Genomic DNA, 19,210 nt, shown 5'->3' with positions numbered 1-19,210 from the left:
TTACGTACACACATGCTATGTTCCTGTACCACCTCATGCTGGGCACTGGTCCACCTCACGCCTCACCCTGTGGCTGCCACCTCCCACTCGTCCGTCTCTCTCTCTCTGTCTCGTATCTCTCATACCTCTCACACCTCTCTTGCAGTCTTCCTCCTTTTCACATTGGTTCACTTCAGATCTTCAAGCACAGTTTTTTTCCTGTGCCTTTCCAAGATTTCTGTCCCTCAAATCCATGCTCTATTTCTTTTTTTAGGGTGTCTTCTGCGTACACAGGCGCATCCTATTTATGCATCTGTCGCTTGCTCTCCCCATCTATCAATTTTTCTCACACACTCTTTCTCCTACTCTGTACGGAGTTCATTCACCACTTCATGCACAAAGTACCTATGCCATCTCCCTTTCTATTGATTCTGTACAGCTCTCACCCATATCTAATCACAATGCCACCTAATTCCACTGCGCTGCATACAATTCTATCCCACACAATTCCACAATTAACAATTCAAATCCAAACCACATAATTTCACTCCAACCCACATATATCCACTCCACTCCAAACCAAAAGACATGGGAAAAAGACATAGGGTCCGATTCACAGAGCTAATTTAAGACAAAATCCTAAACTTACTACTTTTGGTATTCACAGAAGTTAGGATTTTGTCTTAAGTTTGTCTTAAGACAAACTTAAGACAGACTTAAGACAGTCTTAAAACAGACTTAAGACAGTCTTAAGACAGATTTAAGACAAACTTAGGAGAGACTTAAGACAGACTTAAGACAGACTTAAGTTAGGATTTTGTCTTAAGTTTGTTCTGTGAATCGGCCCCATAGTTATTTACAGCGCCAATACCTCTAACTCTCCTAAATGCAAGGCCTATTGCAGTGCAAATGCTTGTTTTAAGGATTGTTTATGTGCAGGAAGGGACACCCTCCTACAGACTAACAATCCAAGGTGTTTTGCTTTTCCATGTGTGCTTCACAAGGCAGCACAAATGGGAAATGCAAAAAAGAGGAGAAATAAAGCATTTCTTCTTGTTTCGCCAAGTTAAGACCAGGTTTTCCCTGGTCTTTATGTTGGCACTGCCTCCTATTTATGCCACCTTTGTAAATAGGCGGCAACGTCAAAATCAGGTGGAATGCACACAGAAACAACCACTGCCCACCCCTTTCAAGCTGAGCATTGCGCAAAAGGGGGCTTTATTTACAAGGCATCGATAAGCCACAGTAAATGCCTTAACGCTGCCTTGTAAATAAGGCGAAGCCCCTTTCTCCACAGGAACGTCGGAAAACGTGACATTCCTGTGGCGAAAGGGGCTTGTACATATGTCCCTTAGTGAGCAAAGTGCAGGTAATTTGCTGCTTCTGGTTACACCAGTCCAAGTTGCCCAGACTATGCAGTTAGAGGAGGCCCACCGTCAGCTTAAAGAGCTGTGGGTGGTTATTGGCTCCTTAAGGGCTGAAATAAGGGCATTACAGGGTGAGGTATAAACTGTGAATGACTCTAAGAGTAAAGGGCGTCAGATTACCACAAAGGAGGGGCATTGAAGATGATCCGCCAAGGGAACCTCATCTTGTTCTGATACCTTATGTCAAGTAAATAGATGAACTTTCCAAGGCTTTATTGGTTCACAGAATTCAAGTGAGGATCAAGCGGGATCCTACTCCACAGTAAATATAGGCCTGGAGGGAATGAAGGGAGGTGCCATGCTAATTCCAGCTTACCTTTATGCACTCATGCTTCTACCACCACGGCCAGTAACCGGGCAAGGGTCTACTCAGTCCAAATCACCAACCTTAGTCACTTTCACAAGGATGAACTCTATCAATAAGGTTTATTCATTCTAGGACAATCTATTTGACAGGTGTTCCTAAGTTATCATCCACTGATAGAGAAGAAGAAGCACCCTTGAAGAATAAGGTGTTCTACTGGATCAGGCATGTGAGGAAATGTTTAAGTGTTACTCACTCGGATTTAGTTAGGGCTTTTCGTGTATCCAATTCAAAGAGCACTGACAATATCAGATTCCAATTCTCATACCAAGCAATTGTCAATGGCGCGAGCCCTTATTCCTTAAGACTCCCAGATCCGGTTGAAAACTAGAGTTCCAACAACCCAGTCTGATGAGCAAACTCAAGATTTATCAGTCCTTTCCAAAAGGACTGATAAATCTCAGGGCCTCATTCTACACTTTCTAAAAATCTGCAAGCCCCTTCCATGACCATTAGCAGTGAAGATCTATTGCCATGTGTGGTGCAAAGTGTAATTCAATCCTTTTGTCTTACTCAGAAACATATGTTTCCCTTTATAGTGTTTATCCAACCACATGCCAGAATCCATCCCTTTTCCCATCACTGGGTACTTTTGTCCAGCCCATGTTTATTAATAGAAATGACCTCTTATTGAGTTTGTGGAATATAGCTGGCCACCAAGTAAGCTGGTTGAAACTTATTGGGGGGAATTCATAGATACACTCAATATAAATTTCTTCCAGGAGACCTGGGAAATTGAACCCCTTACACAGGCAAGGATGTCAGACATATTATGTCCCACCCCTTAAGGCAAAGGCTGCCTGACCCTCAGGTGGTTTAGCCATTTGGGTGATGTCTCAAAGGGTTGCCATGCGAAACATCTTCTACTTGATTCCTCTGAGAACTTAGGGCTTGAGCTATCTGTAGGGGAAGATGTAAATATTTTCGTTTTTAATGTATTTTATGGGAACATCCCTAAATGAGTCCACTGCCCTATATACTTTGAAAGTTTTTACATCAGTTATGTCCAAGAAGAAGGCAATCGTGATTGTGGCAGGGAACTTTAATGTATTCTTCAAATCCTCTACACTGATGAAGGAAATTGCAGGTGGGGAGGATTAATATTAAGGTAGTCCCCACATTTCTGGCCCTACTTTGGCAGCCCTATCCAGGGTTACTTTTCAACTGATGGCTCTCTTCATACATCTCCAATTGAGAACCTGTGATGGTAGAACTAAGTCAGACTTAGCAAGGAGATTTACCTTTAGAAGCAACTTGTGTTGAAGTTGTATTGATTATATCATGGTGGACCTGTCATCTTGGGAAAAGATTATCTATATGGAGTCCTCCCCAGATATTAGAGCAACCATGTTCCCTTGCTTTTAACTTTTTGTAGCAATGTAGTTGAGGCAGGCAACCAGCAGGCAACCAGAAGCGGCTGCCCTGTGGTAATTTATGACTTAGTAATCATCGTAGGATGGTTAAATGGGCAAATGTAGTGGAAGAGAGGTATGCCCATGCAAAATTATATCATGGTTTGTGCTCTGTTCTTCCACAAATTGCTGAACAGGAGCTGCATCCCAAATTAATTATGGTTATGCATTCTAAGTGGTTCCATGAAATGAAAATGCAATTTGTTACTAAACTGCTTATTATTAATTCTCTTAAGAGTGGCCATCGATTTGATATTCGACTTGCCAGACCCTCCTATAAAATTATACAAAAGCTATCTACAACTAGCTTAGATACTAATATCTGGTGTGATATGTTTTTGGCAGCAGTGCATCTCAAAAATCAGTCAGCTGTTGGGCATATTAATCATGGTGCCACTACATCAGTGACGAAGCCAGAATATCTTATACCTAAACAGGAATGGGTATCTCATTTTGAAACTTTATATTGCGGCCCCCTTGCCAAGCTCCCCACAGATGCTTCTCAGTTGGCTGGTATTTCTAATTCACTTCCTATTGAGCGTGTTTTTCATCTTGCTGGTTTTTTTGTAACAGAAGGTAACCTTGCCATCATTTTTCACAAATCTAGTAAAGCTCCAGGGCTGGATCGACATACGACAGATCTCTTTACTTCCGAACCTGACATTTCTGCCCCATATCTTACTTGGGTGGCAAATGCTAATAGCAGGAGCTGATATCCCTACATCATGGAAGGGTGCTGAAGTAATTCCTATCCATAAGAAAGGCTCTAAAGCTGATCGTGCCAAGTATTGGCCAATTAGCTTGCTAGATTCTAGCCCACAAATATTCTGCAAGTTGATACTGGATTGTCTTATGACCTGGGTTAGTGAAAATAGGCTTTTGACCCAATTTCAAGCAGGGTTTTGAACAAAGGTCAGCACCGTAGACCAGGTTTTTCGGTTCCAGCTAATTAATTAGGTGGAAGGAAATTGACCTTAAGAGGGAAAGCCTCTATGTCGCCTTTGTGGACCTAAAAATCAGCCTTTGATATGGTACCTAGGAATAACCTCGGGGCACACTTAAAGAGCTAGGGCTCCCAGGCCCCCTACTTGACATGATTGTTCAGCTTTATTCTTCCTTTGTTGCTCAAGTCCTCTGGGGCCCTAATAGTGAAATTACTGACCCTATTAGAGTCGAAAAGGGGGTTAGGCAGGGTTGTGTACTTGCCCCAACGCAGCTCTTGTTGTTTATTAACGAGTGTATAGATATTTACGACAATGACTCTACAGTACTTGGGGGTTTTTAGGTCCAGACCTTATTATTCACTGACGACACACTGCTATTGTCAAAGACCAGAGAAGGCTTTGAAACCCTCTTGGAGAAATTCAATAAATGTTGTCTTGATCACGGTCTGAAAATTAATGCAAGTAACACAAAGATTTTCTTTTTACCATAGACGGGGAGACGTTGGAGAAAGTGTCCAGTTTTGACTACCTTGGTATCCATTTATCTTGCTTGAAATCTTTGTCTGACCAAGTCACAAAAAGTACTCTGATATTAAACCATAGGGCTGCTACTATCTTAAATGTTGCCTCTAAGACCTCTTTCCATCCTGCTCGAAGTCTGGAGAGCTAGAGCAGTTGCCCCTGCTTTGTATGATGCTGAACTGTGGGGTCCCGGTTAATGCCTTGGAGGGTGCGGAAATGAGAATTCTTAGATCAGCACTCAAACTTCCCTCAAGTCAAGTTCCCCATTGGTTTTTAGGCAAGATTAGGGATTTCGATCAATCGTTCCCTTAATTCGCCGTAAACCTATCTTATTCTGGTTGCAACTTTGGTGTACCCCTGAACTAGCCCATTGCAGGGAAGGCCTGAAAGATGTTCTCGCAAGGCAGCAAGGTGGGGCGATGTTACTATCATTGAAATATGTGAAACAAACACTTTCTTCTTTAGGTTTTCAAGAACATGGGCTTGATCCGAACACCATCACAGCCACCGCAGCAAAAGAAGTGAAGGTGGCCTATTGGAAACAGGAGGAGGAAAGACCACTCAATTGGCCAGATTTGAGTCATATGACAGAAAGTTTTTTAGAGTTTAATCCATTTTCCTCCCCTAGATCCGTATATGGATGTACTAGATCCTCCCCACACAAGGTCTCCTTATATCTGTTCCATTTTGGGTACCCTCGCACTTGCGGCGTTTACCTCCAAGTGGAATGGTGGAATAGGGGGTAGTAAGATCTGTTTAGCCTGGGGTGAGGTTGAAGAAACTGACGGCCATTTATTGTTTTTTGTCCTATTTATCTTAAACAGGGAAAGCGTTGGGTTATTACCTGGTGCCAACTGTTGGGTGTTCGCCAACATAAAGTATCCCTAAGGAGTTGTAGATCTAATATGTCATCCACAATAGTTGTTTCTGTTGTAAAGTTTCTTGTCAGGATTTGGCCTATGCGTTGTGAAATTATGTTGTCCCTGAATTAAGGAGAAAAAATAAATATAGGTGCCCTTTCTAGGGTGTTTTTGTGAACTTTTTTTATTTAGTATGTTTTGACCGTTTTTTATGCTTTAATTACGTTTTAATCTTAATGTTGTCACTATAGATTTTTATGATGTTTTGAAGGATATTTTATTTATTGAATGGAAAATCAGTTTATGTATTACTTAAATGGTCTTAGACCGAAATAAAGTAAATAAAATGACTGAACACTAGTTTACACTTCTGGGCAAGAAATAATCTCTTCTAAGCTCTTGGTGTTGTTGGGGATAGAAACGGTTGTTGCTGTAATTGAAAAACTTACCCTGTGCTCTGTATTTTTCCAGCTGTCCAAAAAATATGGTCCGATTTTCAGCTTTCAAATGGGAACGAAGAAAATGGTGATTCTATCCGGATATGAGACTGTAAAGGATGCTCTTGTGAATCATGCCAACGAGTTTGGTGAAAGAGGTCATATTCAAATATTTGAAGACATACATAAAGGAATTGGTATGTACACTCTAATCATCTGGTATAATTCTGTGCTGTCTGATTGTATGATCGATCACAACAATATCTCAAAACTAATCAAACCTCACAGAAGAATTTAGAACAGATTTTTTTTACCTTTGACTTGACATTTAAAATCAACTGAATAGATAACAATGTATATAATTTAGTCTCAGAGTATGGCTAGTGTTCTCAGTGTGCCGCCTACACTTAATAGAAGGTAGAGAGATCCCCTTGCAGGGGGATATTTTGGGAGATTCGTGGGATCCTTTTCCACCAATCCAGAAGTCTGCAGCACTGTGAGTGCACAGCTTTAGGGCCTGTTTGCATCTGTGCCTACCCCGCGTCTATAATATGGTGCAGGAGCAGAGTCAAGGAGACTCCCTCATTTACAAGGGTAACATCCCCATGCAAATGAGGCAAAGTTTTCTCATGATAAAGGAGGTGCTACATGTGCGCTATCAGTATTACAGAAGGGGACGCACAAGCATTTGCAGCCTCTTCAGTAATACCTTTGCATTCCTGGGGTGCACAATGCCACCACTCGTGCCCTTGGAGTTCATGGGGCACAAGGTTTATATTATGGCCCCTGGGTATGGAAGTGACATTAAACAGCACTTGGCCTCTGATGTCACCACAAGAATTAACATCAATAACACATCAACACTGCTGATAGCACAGCAAGCAGTATCTGTAAAGTTATTTTCAACCTGCAATAAGTGCAAAAAATGCAATTTGGTTGCTGTAATTATGCCCATCTGGATCCTGCCAGCTATGACATCAGATGCCAGGACAACCAATGCCTCCCCAGTGCACATGGAGAATGAATGGGCAAGGGCAGTTTACCTTTTACGTCTTGTATCTCTTGAAGATTGAATGCAAACCCCCCCAAACATGGGGCTTCCTCCACTGGCAGGAATGACTTCATCAGCTGAGTTCAACCCCCTGCCCCTTCTAGCTCTGCTTACATGGATTATCACCTTCATTAAACGCAATTTTCCCATGTGACAGATCAACAGCCTCTTACAGCAAGAAATCCAATCCAATCAAAACATTTATTCCTAGAGCGCAAGTACACAAGAAGTTCTTTAATCACTTTTTATTGCTATTATAAGGGCTGCAGTGCCATGATACCTTTGCGGGTGAAATTGTGCTTTACAATGTACATAACACACACATGCACATATTCACGCATGTCCCACTTATTAAATCAGTATAGCAGCTTCGTCCACCGTGCACTGCTCGGTCAGGATCAATGTCTGCAGAGGCATAGAGAGCAACACATATTGTGCATTTCCAAGTTCTTACCATCCATCATTGTTTCCGTCCAGACTAAACATGATTGGTAGGCCCAGATGTGGGTCCCATTTCTGTTGTGACATAGGACTCAAGTTGCACCATTCTGATGACTCCCACATTGACCTCAATATGCCACTTAGATTTCGAAGAACATGGGGGCATATCAGCAAGGCGAGGCGATAGAATCATCGCTGCTTTTGAGGCCGTTTTCGGCCGAAAAGCGGCGATAATTTTATCGCCTTATTGGTAAGGTCACGCTGACGCGTAAAACCTTGCTTTAGCGTACTAAATCTTAACGCCCAGCTTTGCATCTCTAATGAGATGCAAAGTGGGCGTTCTTGACCTGACATGACAGGAGAAATGTCACTAAGCGACATTTCTCCTATCATCAAGCCCAACGCTATGAAGCATAGCGGCAGGGAAAGTAGCGATAACCCCTGTTATCGCTACTTTCCTTACGCCTGCTTCAGGACTGACTTAGCCATGATATCCTATGGAAGGTGGATATCATGGCTAATTTTGTGAGGCCCTATCAACAAGCTAACGCCACATTTCGTGAGATTATCGCTGGGTTTCCAGCGATAATCTCAAATTAGGCAGTTAGCGTAAGGATTTTTTTCGATTTTGAGATAATTTTATCGCCTAATTGGTAAGGTCACGCTTACGCGTGAAACCTTGCTTTAGCGTACTAAATCTTAACGCCCAGCTTTGCATCTCTAATGAGAGGCAAAGTGGGCGTTCTTGACCTGACATGACAGGAGAAATGTCGCTAAGCGACATTTCTCCTATCATCAAGCCCCACGCTATGAATCATAGCGGCAGGAAAAGTAGCGATAACCCCTGTTATCGCTACTTTCCTTACGCCTGCTTCAGGACTGACATGGGGGCATATCAGCAAGGCGAGGCGATAGAATTATCGCCGCTTTTGCGGCCGTTTCCGGCCGAAAAGCGGCAATAATTTTATTGCCTAATCAGCAAGGTCACGCTAACGCGTGAAACCTTGCTTTAGCTTAACGAAATCTCAACGCCCAGCTTTGCACCTCTAATGAGATGCAAAGTGGGCGTTCCTGACCTGACATGACAGGAGAAATGTCGCTAAGCGACAATTCTCCTATCATCAAGCCCAACGCTATGAAGCATAGCGGCAGGAAAAGTAGCGATAACCCCTGTTATTGCTACTTTCCTTACGCCTGCTTCAGGACTGACTTAGCCATGATATCCTATGGAAGGTGGATATCATGGCTAAGTTTGTGAGGCCCTATCAACAAGCTAACGCCACATTTCGTGAGATTATCGCTGGGTTTCCAGCGATAATCTCACGGTAGGCAGTTAACGTGAAGATTTTTATCGCTTTTGAGATAAGTGTTGCTAATAGCACGCTATCTCAGCGAAAAAAATCCACGCTAGCCGGCGATAATTATCCTAGCGCTAAGTGCGCTTAGCGATAATTGTCGCCGGTTGTTGCTGATATGCCCCTTAGTGTGGGATCAGACTGAAGTAAAGAGTCTGTCATAACAAAAAGTCAATGAACTTGAGAAACCTTAACTGGTTTAACCCAATGACTGGTTTGATATTGTACAATCAGAATATAATCTGGCACAAACATTGTGTTTCCATATATCGTTTACAAATATTTCACCCCATTAGAGTTAATAAGAGGAGTTAATAATAGGAACTCTGTTCCCAATGGGATTATATTCTTGTAAGAAGCAACTAGTACACTGTATTTCTATAGATTATACTTTGGCCTACAACCCAGTGACCAGAATTAATACGGTTTTAGTATTATTATTATTACTACATTTTATTTCTCTTGTGCATGCAAGCCAAATGGCTTCATGATACTAAGACTCTAAAGAGGCAAAGTTATCCAATTAACATCAACCATCAACTGTTTCTCAGTTTTTCTAATCTCCAGAGGAGCACTGTCCCACAGTTTTACAGAGAGAAACTCAAAAAAAGCAACCACCAGTGTTGCCCTTCCTTACCCACATAAAAGATCGATATTTGCAGTGCATAAACCTTGCAGACATATTGGGCTGAAGAACCGAAGACAGCTCAAATGTTTCATGTCCCTCTAATCTCATGAGCAATGCAGAGGCATTTAAATGCAGTCTCGGTCAGTCAGTCATACATCATTATTTGGTGCAGAGGAACCATTAAAGTGAATGGGATAACTATTAAAAACATGAAAAAATACAGGTCACAGTGCAATAGCATGAAATATGATTAAGTACATTTTCGAGCATTTCATTACAGTAAAATACAATTTGATTAACACAAACCTGAGATAACCAAAGCCTCATAATAGTCCATAAAAGGTCACATAAGCGGTCCGCCAAGTTACTCGGGAAGTCAGTCCGTAAAATATTCACACAAAATTATCGGTCAGTTTTGCTTGGGGTTCCCTAAAACCGAAATGGCGAAAAGCATACAACTTGAGCAAACCATATTATGATAAGCTAAAACACATAACACCTGTAAAAAGAATCAGTTATAAAAGATATATAAGATCAAGAAGGGTTACTATTTAAAATGCAGTTATGTTATGTTATGTTATGTTATGCACTTTTGTATTGCGCACAGCTGCCCCAGCTAAGGGGCGTCCTGGCGCATGGCAGGCAATGTGCAACAAATAGCAGAAACACAACACAGATAAAAGATCTATTTAAAAAAGAAACGTTTTCAGAGCTTTGCGAAAGGCCAAGAGGTCAGTCAGTAGCCGCAAGTCCACTGGGAGGGAATTCCAGAGTTCAGCCGCCCTCACCCGAAAAGAGCGACCACCAGCCCGACACAACCTGTATCGGGGGACCACCGCGAGCGCCTGGCTACCCGATCTCAAAGCGCGGGAAGGAACATACCACGACAGGAGGTCAGCAAGAATTGGCGGACCTACTCCCCTCAAGATCTTAAACGCCAAGCACAACACCTTGAACTGGATGCGTGATTTAATGGGAAGCCAATGCAAGGATCTCGAGACACCTGAGACAGAGCTCCTTCGGGGTAAGCCTACAATGGCTCTAGCCGCGGCATTCTGCACTCGTTGAAGGCGGGTAGTCTCCGCCACGTTGGTCCCTACCAAAAGCGAGCTGGCATAGTCCAGGCGAGATAATACCGTGGCCTGGACTATCAGCTGCCTGGTACCACGGTCAAAGAACTTAAGAATGGGCCTCAGCGACCGCAAGATGCCAAAACAGCCGGCCGCGATTTTCTTCGAGTGGCCCTCGTAACTGAGAGCGGGATCCATCCACACTCCCAGATTCCTAAGTTCAGTGACCGGGAGAGGGACCGGCCCCAGTTCAATGGGCCACCACTTGTCCCCCCACAGTACCAGCATGCCTAATGTTTAAAAGGCTTCAGGTATGTTGAAACAGTTTTATTTCTGAAAATTTCTGATTTTCAAAGCCCCACAGATAAAGCTAGTAATAGCAAAGCGACAATATTTTGCGGTTTCTGTTCTAAGGAAAGCAAATGATTATCTTTGCATGCAGCTGATACATGGTCACATCTTTGAAGGTTCCATACTTTTCCAAGTGCAAAACTATGTGTCCACAATGAGTTATTCAAGAGGTAGGCAAGCAAATCAATATATATGCATACAATTTGCAATTTGTGGCAGAATAAATTCCATCAACACCAAAGTATGAATATCCTAATGGAGAAAGAGAAGTATCTTTTTCTAAGTGAGAGTTCTACATCCTCAATGATTTTACTGATGATACCTGGCCAACTAAGATGCCCAACGTCTTGATTTTGGAGCGAACTTAGAATGCTCACTCATGCTATGGGTCCAAAGAGCACTACCCCAGTGATCGTGGTTACTACTCATGAAGTGTAACTCTGCTTTTTCTGGCATTGAATTTGCAAGACTTATGGCCCATCCACTACAAAATTTCACGCAAACAATGTGTCAGCCTCATTGCACACCTTGGAGCTTGGTTGTTCAACCTGATGACAAGTTCAGCCTTATCAGAATAGAACAAAGCACAACACCCAAATGATCTAAAGGTCCCAACAGTAGGAAGACATAGCTGTGAAAGAGAGTTTTTGACAAAGAAGAGTCTTGTGGGACTTTGCATTTAATAGTAACCTGTGAGTGTATTAGCACATCTCAAAAGATATTGAACCAGGTCAGCAGAGTGCCATTAACACCAGCCTCAGTAAGACACTAAATCATTATCTTATGGCCGCTGTATTAACGGCAGCAGGGAGATTTAAAAATCACTGCCACCATTTTCATCATACTTAAGGGATTGGATCCCATACAGATTTAGGTGCAGGGGCACCTCAGTACCTTTCCCTGGGCAAAACCCCTTTTGCTGAGAGTAAAGAATGGCAATTCTCCATCCAAAGTGAAATGAGAATCAAGATTTCATTAAAGATATGGAGGCTAACATTATGCATGACATCTTTTAATGCTACTCCTGCAGCATTTATAACAATTCAAAAACACTAGAACTAGAACATTCCAGTCCATAAATATCACTTGTCTAGATCATTCTTCCTCTTTTAATTTGCAAATATCCTTTCTTCCTTCCACCGCTTCTTCTTCTTCTTTATCGACCATGATGCCTTCCAAATCCTCTTCCTTGCTTGTTAGTCTGATGAAAGACAAAAACACCGCACCCGTCAACATTCTACTTTCCCACACAACTTTTATAACCACAAAAACAATTTTCATATATATTATTCATGTATAAATCTAAAGAAACATTTCCCATTCACTGTGATCTCAACATTTCTCCTTCCTTCTTTTTATTTTTTTATTTTTTTATTATGGGAGAAGTAGAGAGGTATCTATTTATCTAAGGGAGCAGGAGGGTGGGATAATGATATCCTTCGTGTCTTTAATAAAATCTTGATTCACATTTAACTTTGCTAGGAGAATCGGTAGTTTATTTCAAGACCAGAGGCTACCATTATGCATTTGGAAGCCTTTTAATGCTACATTTGACTCATATTTTAGTGGTAAAAAATAATGCTTTGCAAAAATTCCCACGTTAGACCAATCATCTGCTTTCAAAATGTACTCAAATCGACCACCAGACAAATACATTTTACTTGCCACTCAAACCTTTTAAAGAATGTGATTTCAATTTTCAACATCAATGCCACTTTCCTTCGCGGCATTTTTAACCCATCTTGCTATAGTTGTTGTGCTTACTGCAACATATGGTTTCACATATGATATTAATAATTGATTCTCTCCATGTTTTCTGTATTCCATGACTCTTCTCTCATATTCATTCATACATTCTACAACACACAACTTTCGTTCCTTTGGTAACTTTGGATAAACAATTGACTCCAACATTGTCTTTGGCCTCTTCCAGATCTCAAAATAACCCCATCTGGACCTATTACCTTGCTACTTACTGCCGAAGCTTTCCCATCTGAAACTCTACTATATGATACCAAACACAGCAAAGTCGCCAGTTTCCCTGCAAGTCTTTTTAAATCCAAATATTTATTTGTAGGCCAATGTAAAAACAGGCTAAGCACTGCATTGACATCCCACGGTACATTGTATCTGGCCCTGGGATGCCTTTTCAACCTCATACTCTTCAGAATTCTACATATCATAATGTTTCTGCCCACTAACTTCTCATCCACAAGAGTATGTCCTGCAGAAATTGCTGACCTATACCAATTAATTGTTCAATAATCTAATCATTATTCAAACTTTTCCACTAAAATATTTTCAACTACAGGAGCCTCCATGGGATCCAAACCTTCCCACGCACCAACCATATTTCCCAAATTCCTTTATATATTCTCCTAGTCCCTGGATCCCAAGACTCCTCCAGTAACACTGCAGCCTGACTCGAAAGTCCTCTGAAACTGCTAGATCTCCTGACACTCTCCAATCAAGAAGATTCACACCTTGATCTTCACTAAAGGATGAGCCTTCCTTTCTAAGTCCCTTAGAAGACCTTCTCTTGCAGGAATCAAAAAAGGATCTCCACATGCCAATTCCATCACTGACGGGAACCAGACTTGCGAAACCCAGAACGGCTTTATCAACACTATGTGTAATCTCTCCTGTCTCACCTTCAATGATACTCTCTGCATCATTGCAAAAGGAGAAAAAGAATATGTCCTCATTCCTCCTCAAGCTTTTTGGAATGCATCTACCGTTGAGTTGGTGTATAACTTATAAACATTTCTACAGTTCTTTCATTTCACAACTTTTATTTAACGTTGTTAAATGAATCTTTGATATGGCAGTGTCAGTTTGACTTAATATGCATCACTCATTCCTTTCCATACATTGCAATTTACACACTTTGGGCCTTATGTAGGTGGCCTGGCATTTACCACTTCATAAATACCGAATCATACCGATTCGGTATTTATGAAGTGGTAAATGCTATGTAGGTAATTAGTTGGTAAATATTACCGATTCGGAAAAATTCGGTAATTACCGAATCGGTATTTACCGATTCGGTAATGAGGCATACCTTCCCATTGATGGGAAGGTATGCCTCATTACCGAATCGGTAAATACCGATTCGGTAATGGGGGAGCACATGCAAGGGTGGCAGGGTGTCACATTGACACCGTGTTGCACCCCTGATTCGGCCATGTGTGCACATGTGGCACACATACATGCCCTAAGGGCATGTATGTCTGCCACATTGCACACTTTAACGTGCACAAAAATGCTTTTATTCACCTATTCGTCATTTACCACCAACCTTTAGTTGGTGGTAAATAACAAATCCCCACGACACCCACACACTCCCCCTACATCTGATTTCTGTATTCGGAATTTACCGAATCGGTAAAATTACAGAATCGGTAAAATTACCGATTCGGTAAATTCCGAATACAGAAATGATCCCCCTACATCTCAGAAGCCTAAATACCGGTCGGTAACGGTATATTTACCGAAAATCGGCCGTTACCGACCGGTATTAGGCTTCCTACATGAGGCCCAAAGTCTCATAATTTATGTTTGTATCACTAAGTGCCTCATCATTGATCTTGTATTTATCTTGGTGAAATACAAGTAATGCTGTTTTTCTGTCTCTTTAACTCTCTTTCCATTAAGGATTCGATGATTGATTTGCTATTTCTTTCGTTTTAGGTCTATCATTTGCCCATGGAGAGGCCTGGAGGGTAATTAGAAGGTTTACCCTGTCTACCTTAAGGGATTTTGGCATGGGCAAGAAGACAATTGAAGACAGAATTATAGAAGAAAGTGAATTTCTAGTACAATATTTTCAGACAAAAGCAGGTAAGTGAGTGGCTTCTTTCGCAACTTCCTTCTGGGTACTTTTAATGATTTACATTTTCATGCACTGATAAGTTAATTAAAATACAATTAAGTAGTTCAAGTGTGGCAAACAACGTATTGTGTTGTAAGAAGTGCCCAAGATGGCTGCCAGTGTGTGAGATGATCAGAAGCTCTGGCAGTGAGCTCTGAGGTTCTGGGTACAAAAAGACAGCTTAATCGTTTGAAACAGACAAGAATAATATGCTTAACTATTGTAGTTATAGAGGGGATATAATGTCCTGACCCCCTGTTATTTATAGCAATAATGGCAAAATGTTGACTAACCAAGATCCTCCCAGAGAGAATTGGTGTAATGATACCTTAAGCTTAGTTGTAAGGATCCAAACATGTCTTGGGGAATTCTATCTCATCAAGCCTTCCTATTGAAAACACGAACACCCAACACCTCAAAAGATGTAGCCAAGCCCAACATCCAGGATCATGAAGGTGGGTGAGGTGGAGATGATCCGGCTTGGAGATCAGCCTGACACAGTGATTAGGGATTTGCCGAAGCCTCAGCAAGAATTAAGGGCAAGGCAAGTGAAGGCACTCAGGAAGTGATGAACTGACTGAGGGCTCACAATCTCAAGCAGATGGGCATGGACTGTCAAGTTCTTTAGTTTCTTTTTTGCAAAAAATGGGGCATCCTCTAACAAAACAGTCCTTTACCAAGCCCCAATTGGAACACGCATTGGCAATGTCAATAGGTCTCGCCTATGTATAAGCTACTGGCTTTGACAATGTCTTTAGCCATCTTGAACAGCCACATGGCCATAGTGCATGACTAAAAGTACAGTCAGAAAAAAGCAAAGCTAGAAAAAAGCGCTGTGACAGCACTTTTTTTCCTATGGTGAATGGGGTGGGCAGCATAGACAACGGCCGTAGGGTGGAAGAGTGGACAGCATTGAAAAGGGGAAGGAGGGAGGGTGGCAAACATTGTAAAAGTGCTATGATATGGACAGCGCTGGCAGTGTTATAGGGATTTTTCTTCTTATGGCCAGTGGGGAGGTAACACAGACAATAATAGGGTGGGAGATTGAAGGGAAGAAGCAACACAGACAATAGGAGGGTATGGGTACGAAGCACCATGAACAAGGGTGGGAGTGGAAAGGTTATAAGCAACACAGACAAGAGCTTTGGCGGGAGGGGAAGAAGGGCCACTAACAATAAGTTGGAGTGGGATATTACGCTCAAACTCACTTTTATTGTTTTTGACGTCTTTTAGATAGTTTTGTTTCAACATGCATGCGTCTGCACATGGTTTGGAATACACTTCTGAGAGCATCTGATTCTAACCGAGTAGTATGTCGACATTGTTTATCTTTTTGTCTTCATGTTAAATTTTTCTCCATTAGCATTATACACGTAATACAGCAGCTCTCTTTATTATTCATGGTTGTTTTTTCATTTACCGTTATCATGCGGTGTATATGCGTTACACTGATTTGCCTTTTGATTATGACACTGGTGTTTGGTCATTCATGATTTTGTTTACTTGTGATAGAGTTATGATAATCCGACAGTTTCAGCCCCATGGCGGTTTCACTCACATCTAACATGGGTTTCAATTGAAATTCCATAGAGCATATTATCAAGCCCATTATCGCCGATAATTTTATCGCCTGGCTTGTTAATATGCCCCCAAGTCCCCTGACAAAGGGCGATAATGGCCAAAAATGCATCGGGAGAATCATGTTTGAACACTTGATGGTTATACTTAAAGCTTTCAATTCCGTTTGTTTGATATGAAACCAATATCTTCCATTGAATAAATCTTCCATGAAAGCACTGTTTTATTGAGGACTTCAACTTTATTCACACAATCCTTTACAAACTTTAAATATCCCGCTTTGCTGGCTCCACGCTGTGCTCAGGGGGACGTCCCCTAATTAGGAGACGCTACGTCTTCATGTACAATTCACACTCTTCGATCAGAGAGTGAAACCCAGAGGCACGCAACAAATTTCAACATTAATGTTTATCTTGGTTGTGAGTGTTCCAACACATAATTTGTTTTAATGGTGAGCAAATAAAACATGCATTTAGGCCCAGATCTTTGCAATTGTCAAGTGCTGACCAACTATTAAGCAGGAAATGAGTGACAATGAAGCTAACAATTGGTGAGCTATTTGTAGGCTCCAAGTGCCTTACATTACACAATGCGTTTCACAGTGACAGTGCGTGCGCTTTTGGCAGAAGAGACCTAGAAATGTCAAAACATTTTTTGGATTTTTAAAGAAGGTAAATTGGGACTTTGCAAGTGTTTTCATTAAAATTCTAATACTTTCCTTTCAAAGGCGTCAGACAACTGTTATGACATCTTAAGCGCCAGATGTTACTTTTAATCAGGATCACATCAAGAGGCTTTTTAAAATTCTGTTCAGAATTTTCTTGTGTGTAAAATATTTTAAAATAGATACATAATGAATTCAATGTAGTGATTTGAAACACCTTAAAATATGTGTTGAAAATCAGACACTCGAAGGTCTCGGGCTGAGAGTCAGATTAACTGGTGGGTGGAACAACAAGATTAGGTTGAAAAAAAGAAAGGTTTCAAGCATTTCCGAAACACAAACTGAAAGCAATGACTTTCAGCTCAGAGGGTAAATTGTTGCAATGTTATGGGACAGGACAAATAAGGTTTTTCCTCTGAAGAACATTTTTTGGAAGCAAAGATGCGCCAAGAGGTTGGAGAAAGAATATAAAAGAGTCCATGAAGGAATGCTTTTGTTCAGTCTGTCAGTGAGAGATTCAGTACAAAATAAAAAAATAATAAACAAAGCACAGACTAAATCATTCCCCTGGCAATACCTCTAAATGATGTTTTGTACCTCTTACCACTCAAGGTGAGTCCTTGGCATAAAAACAAGTGTGCACACATGAGCCACAGTTATCTGAAGACAAGGTGCTTGAAGTTGCAATGGACCTACAGTTTCAAATTCTGTCTTATTGCAGCTTTATTCTATGGAATTAGTCTGACAAAAGCTGAGACTAAATAGGTCATGGTTAGGGGATGAGGGAAGTGGAATCATGGGAGCCTGCTTCATTGTACATCGAAAAGTGTTGTTTCCATCCACACAAGCCTGCAGCAACCTAATTGCAACCACCGGATCTCAATTATTCAATTAAGGTCAAAGAGCAAGCTCTAAAAACAATGTCACTCCAGACAACCTTCAACATTTGGTTGGGGGGATGCATTGAGAAGCACTATGCAGGACGGTTTAAAGCCAAGCTTAAATGCCTGTCCTACATTTCTCCACCCCATGATGCAAATTAAATGTATATTTAAGGTAACATTACATTTGTTTTTTGATAAAACAGCCCCCAACCCGTTTCTGGGTTCCTCAAACATCCTAGTATTATAATTTTTGTCCCCTAGTTCTGCCAGCATGTTTGCAAATATTGAATGCAGGTATCAATCAATCAATCAATCAATCAATCAATCAATCAATCAATCAATCAATCAATCAAGGCATTTATAAAGCGCACTACTCACCTGTGAGGGTCTCAAGGCACGGGGGGATGCTGCTACTGCTCAAAAAGCCAGGTTTTGAGGAGTCTTCTGAAGGTCAGCAGGTCTTGGGTCTGCCATAGGTGGATGGGGAGGGTGTTCCAGGTCTTGGTGGCAAGGTGGGAGAACGATCTGCTGCCGGAGGTCGCTCTTCGGATGCGGGGGACTGTGGCGAGTGTGAGGGTGGCGGAGCGGAGCTGGCTGGTGGGGACGTAGAAGCTGAGTCGTCTGTTGAGGTACGCTGGTCCGGTGTTGTGGAGTGCCTTGTGTGCGTGGCTGAGGAGCTTGAAGGTTATCCTCTAGTTGATGGGGAGCCAGTGCAGGTCTCTCAAGTGGGGTGTGATGTGGTTGCAGCGAGGGATGTCGAGGACCAGGCATGCCGAGGCGTTCTTGATGCATTGCATCCATTTCAGGAGTTTGGCCGAGGCTCCTGCCTAGAGGGCGTTTCCGTAGTCCAATTTGCTGCTGACGAGGGCCTGGGTGACCGTTCTTCTCGTTTCGTTGGGGATCCACTTGTAGATCTTGCAGAGCATGCGGAGAGTGTTGAATCAGGAGGAAGAGACAGTGTTGACCTGCTTTGTCATGGAGAGGGTGGAGTCGAGGATGACCCCTAGCCTGCGTGCGTGATTGGTGGGTGTTGGAGCTGTTTCCAGTACGGTCGGCCACCAGGAGCATCCTAGGCCGAGGGGGTGGATCCAAGAATGAGGACCTCCGTCTTGTCCGACTTCAGCTTTGGCCGGCTGTTCCTCATCCATTTGGCGATGACCTTCATTCCTTCATGGAGATTGGTTTTGGCAGTGTGGGGGTCCTTGGTAAGGGAGAGGATCAGCTGGGTGGCATCAGTGTAGGAGATGATGTTGAGGTCGTGCAGTCGGGCGACGTGGGCGAGTGGTGCCATGTAGACGTTAAACAGCTTTGGGCTGAGGGATGAGCCCTGGGGAATGCTGCAGATGATCTCAGTGGCTTCGAAGTGGAAGGG

At 42.1% G+C, this 19,210-nt stretch overlaps 1 protein-coding gene across 1 annotated transcript in view; it reads left to right on the top strand.

Annotated features, from left to right (window-relative positions):
• The window catches only part of LOC146816620 (cytochrome P450 2K1-like), a 376,635-nt gene that overhangs the window by 241,927 nt on the left and 115,498 nt on the right, over positions 1-19,210 (top strand). Inside the window, exons 2-3 of the mRNA XM_085610495.1 lie at positions 5,980-6,142; positions 14,532-14,681. Coding sequence (XP_085466621.1) covers positions 5,980-6,142; positions 14,532-14,681 — 313 coding nt within the window. The remainder of the gene's footprint in view (positions 1-5,979; positions 6,143-14,531; positions 14,682-19,210) is intronic.

Source organism: Triturus cristatus, chromosome 6, assembly GCF_964204655.1.
Source record: "Triturus cristatus chromosome 6, aTriCri1.1, whole genome shotgun sequence".
NCBI lineage: Eukaryota > Metazoa > Chordata > Amphibia > Caudata > Salamandridae > Triturus > Triturus cristatus.
The sequence above is the reverse complement of the archived record's forward strand: the minus strand, read 5'-3'. Positions and strand labels throughout refer to the sequence as shown.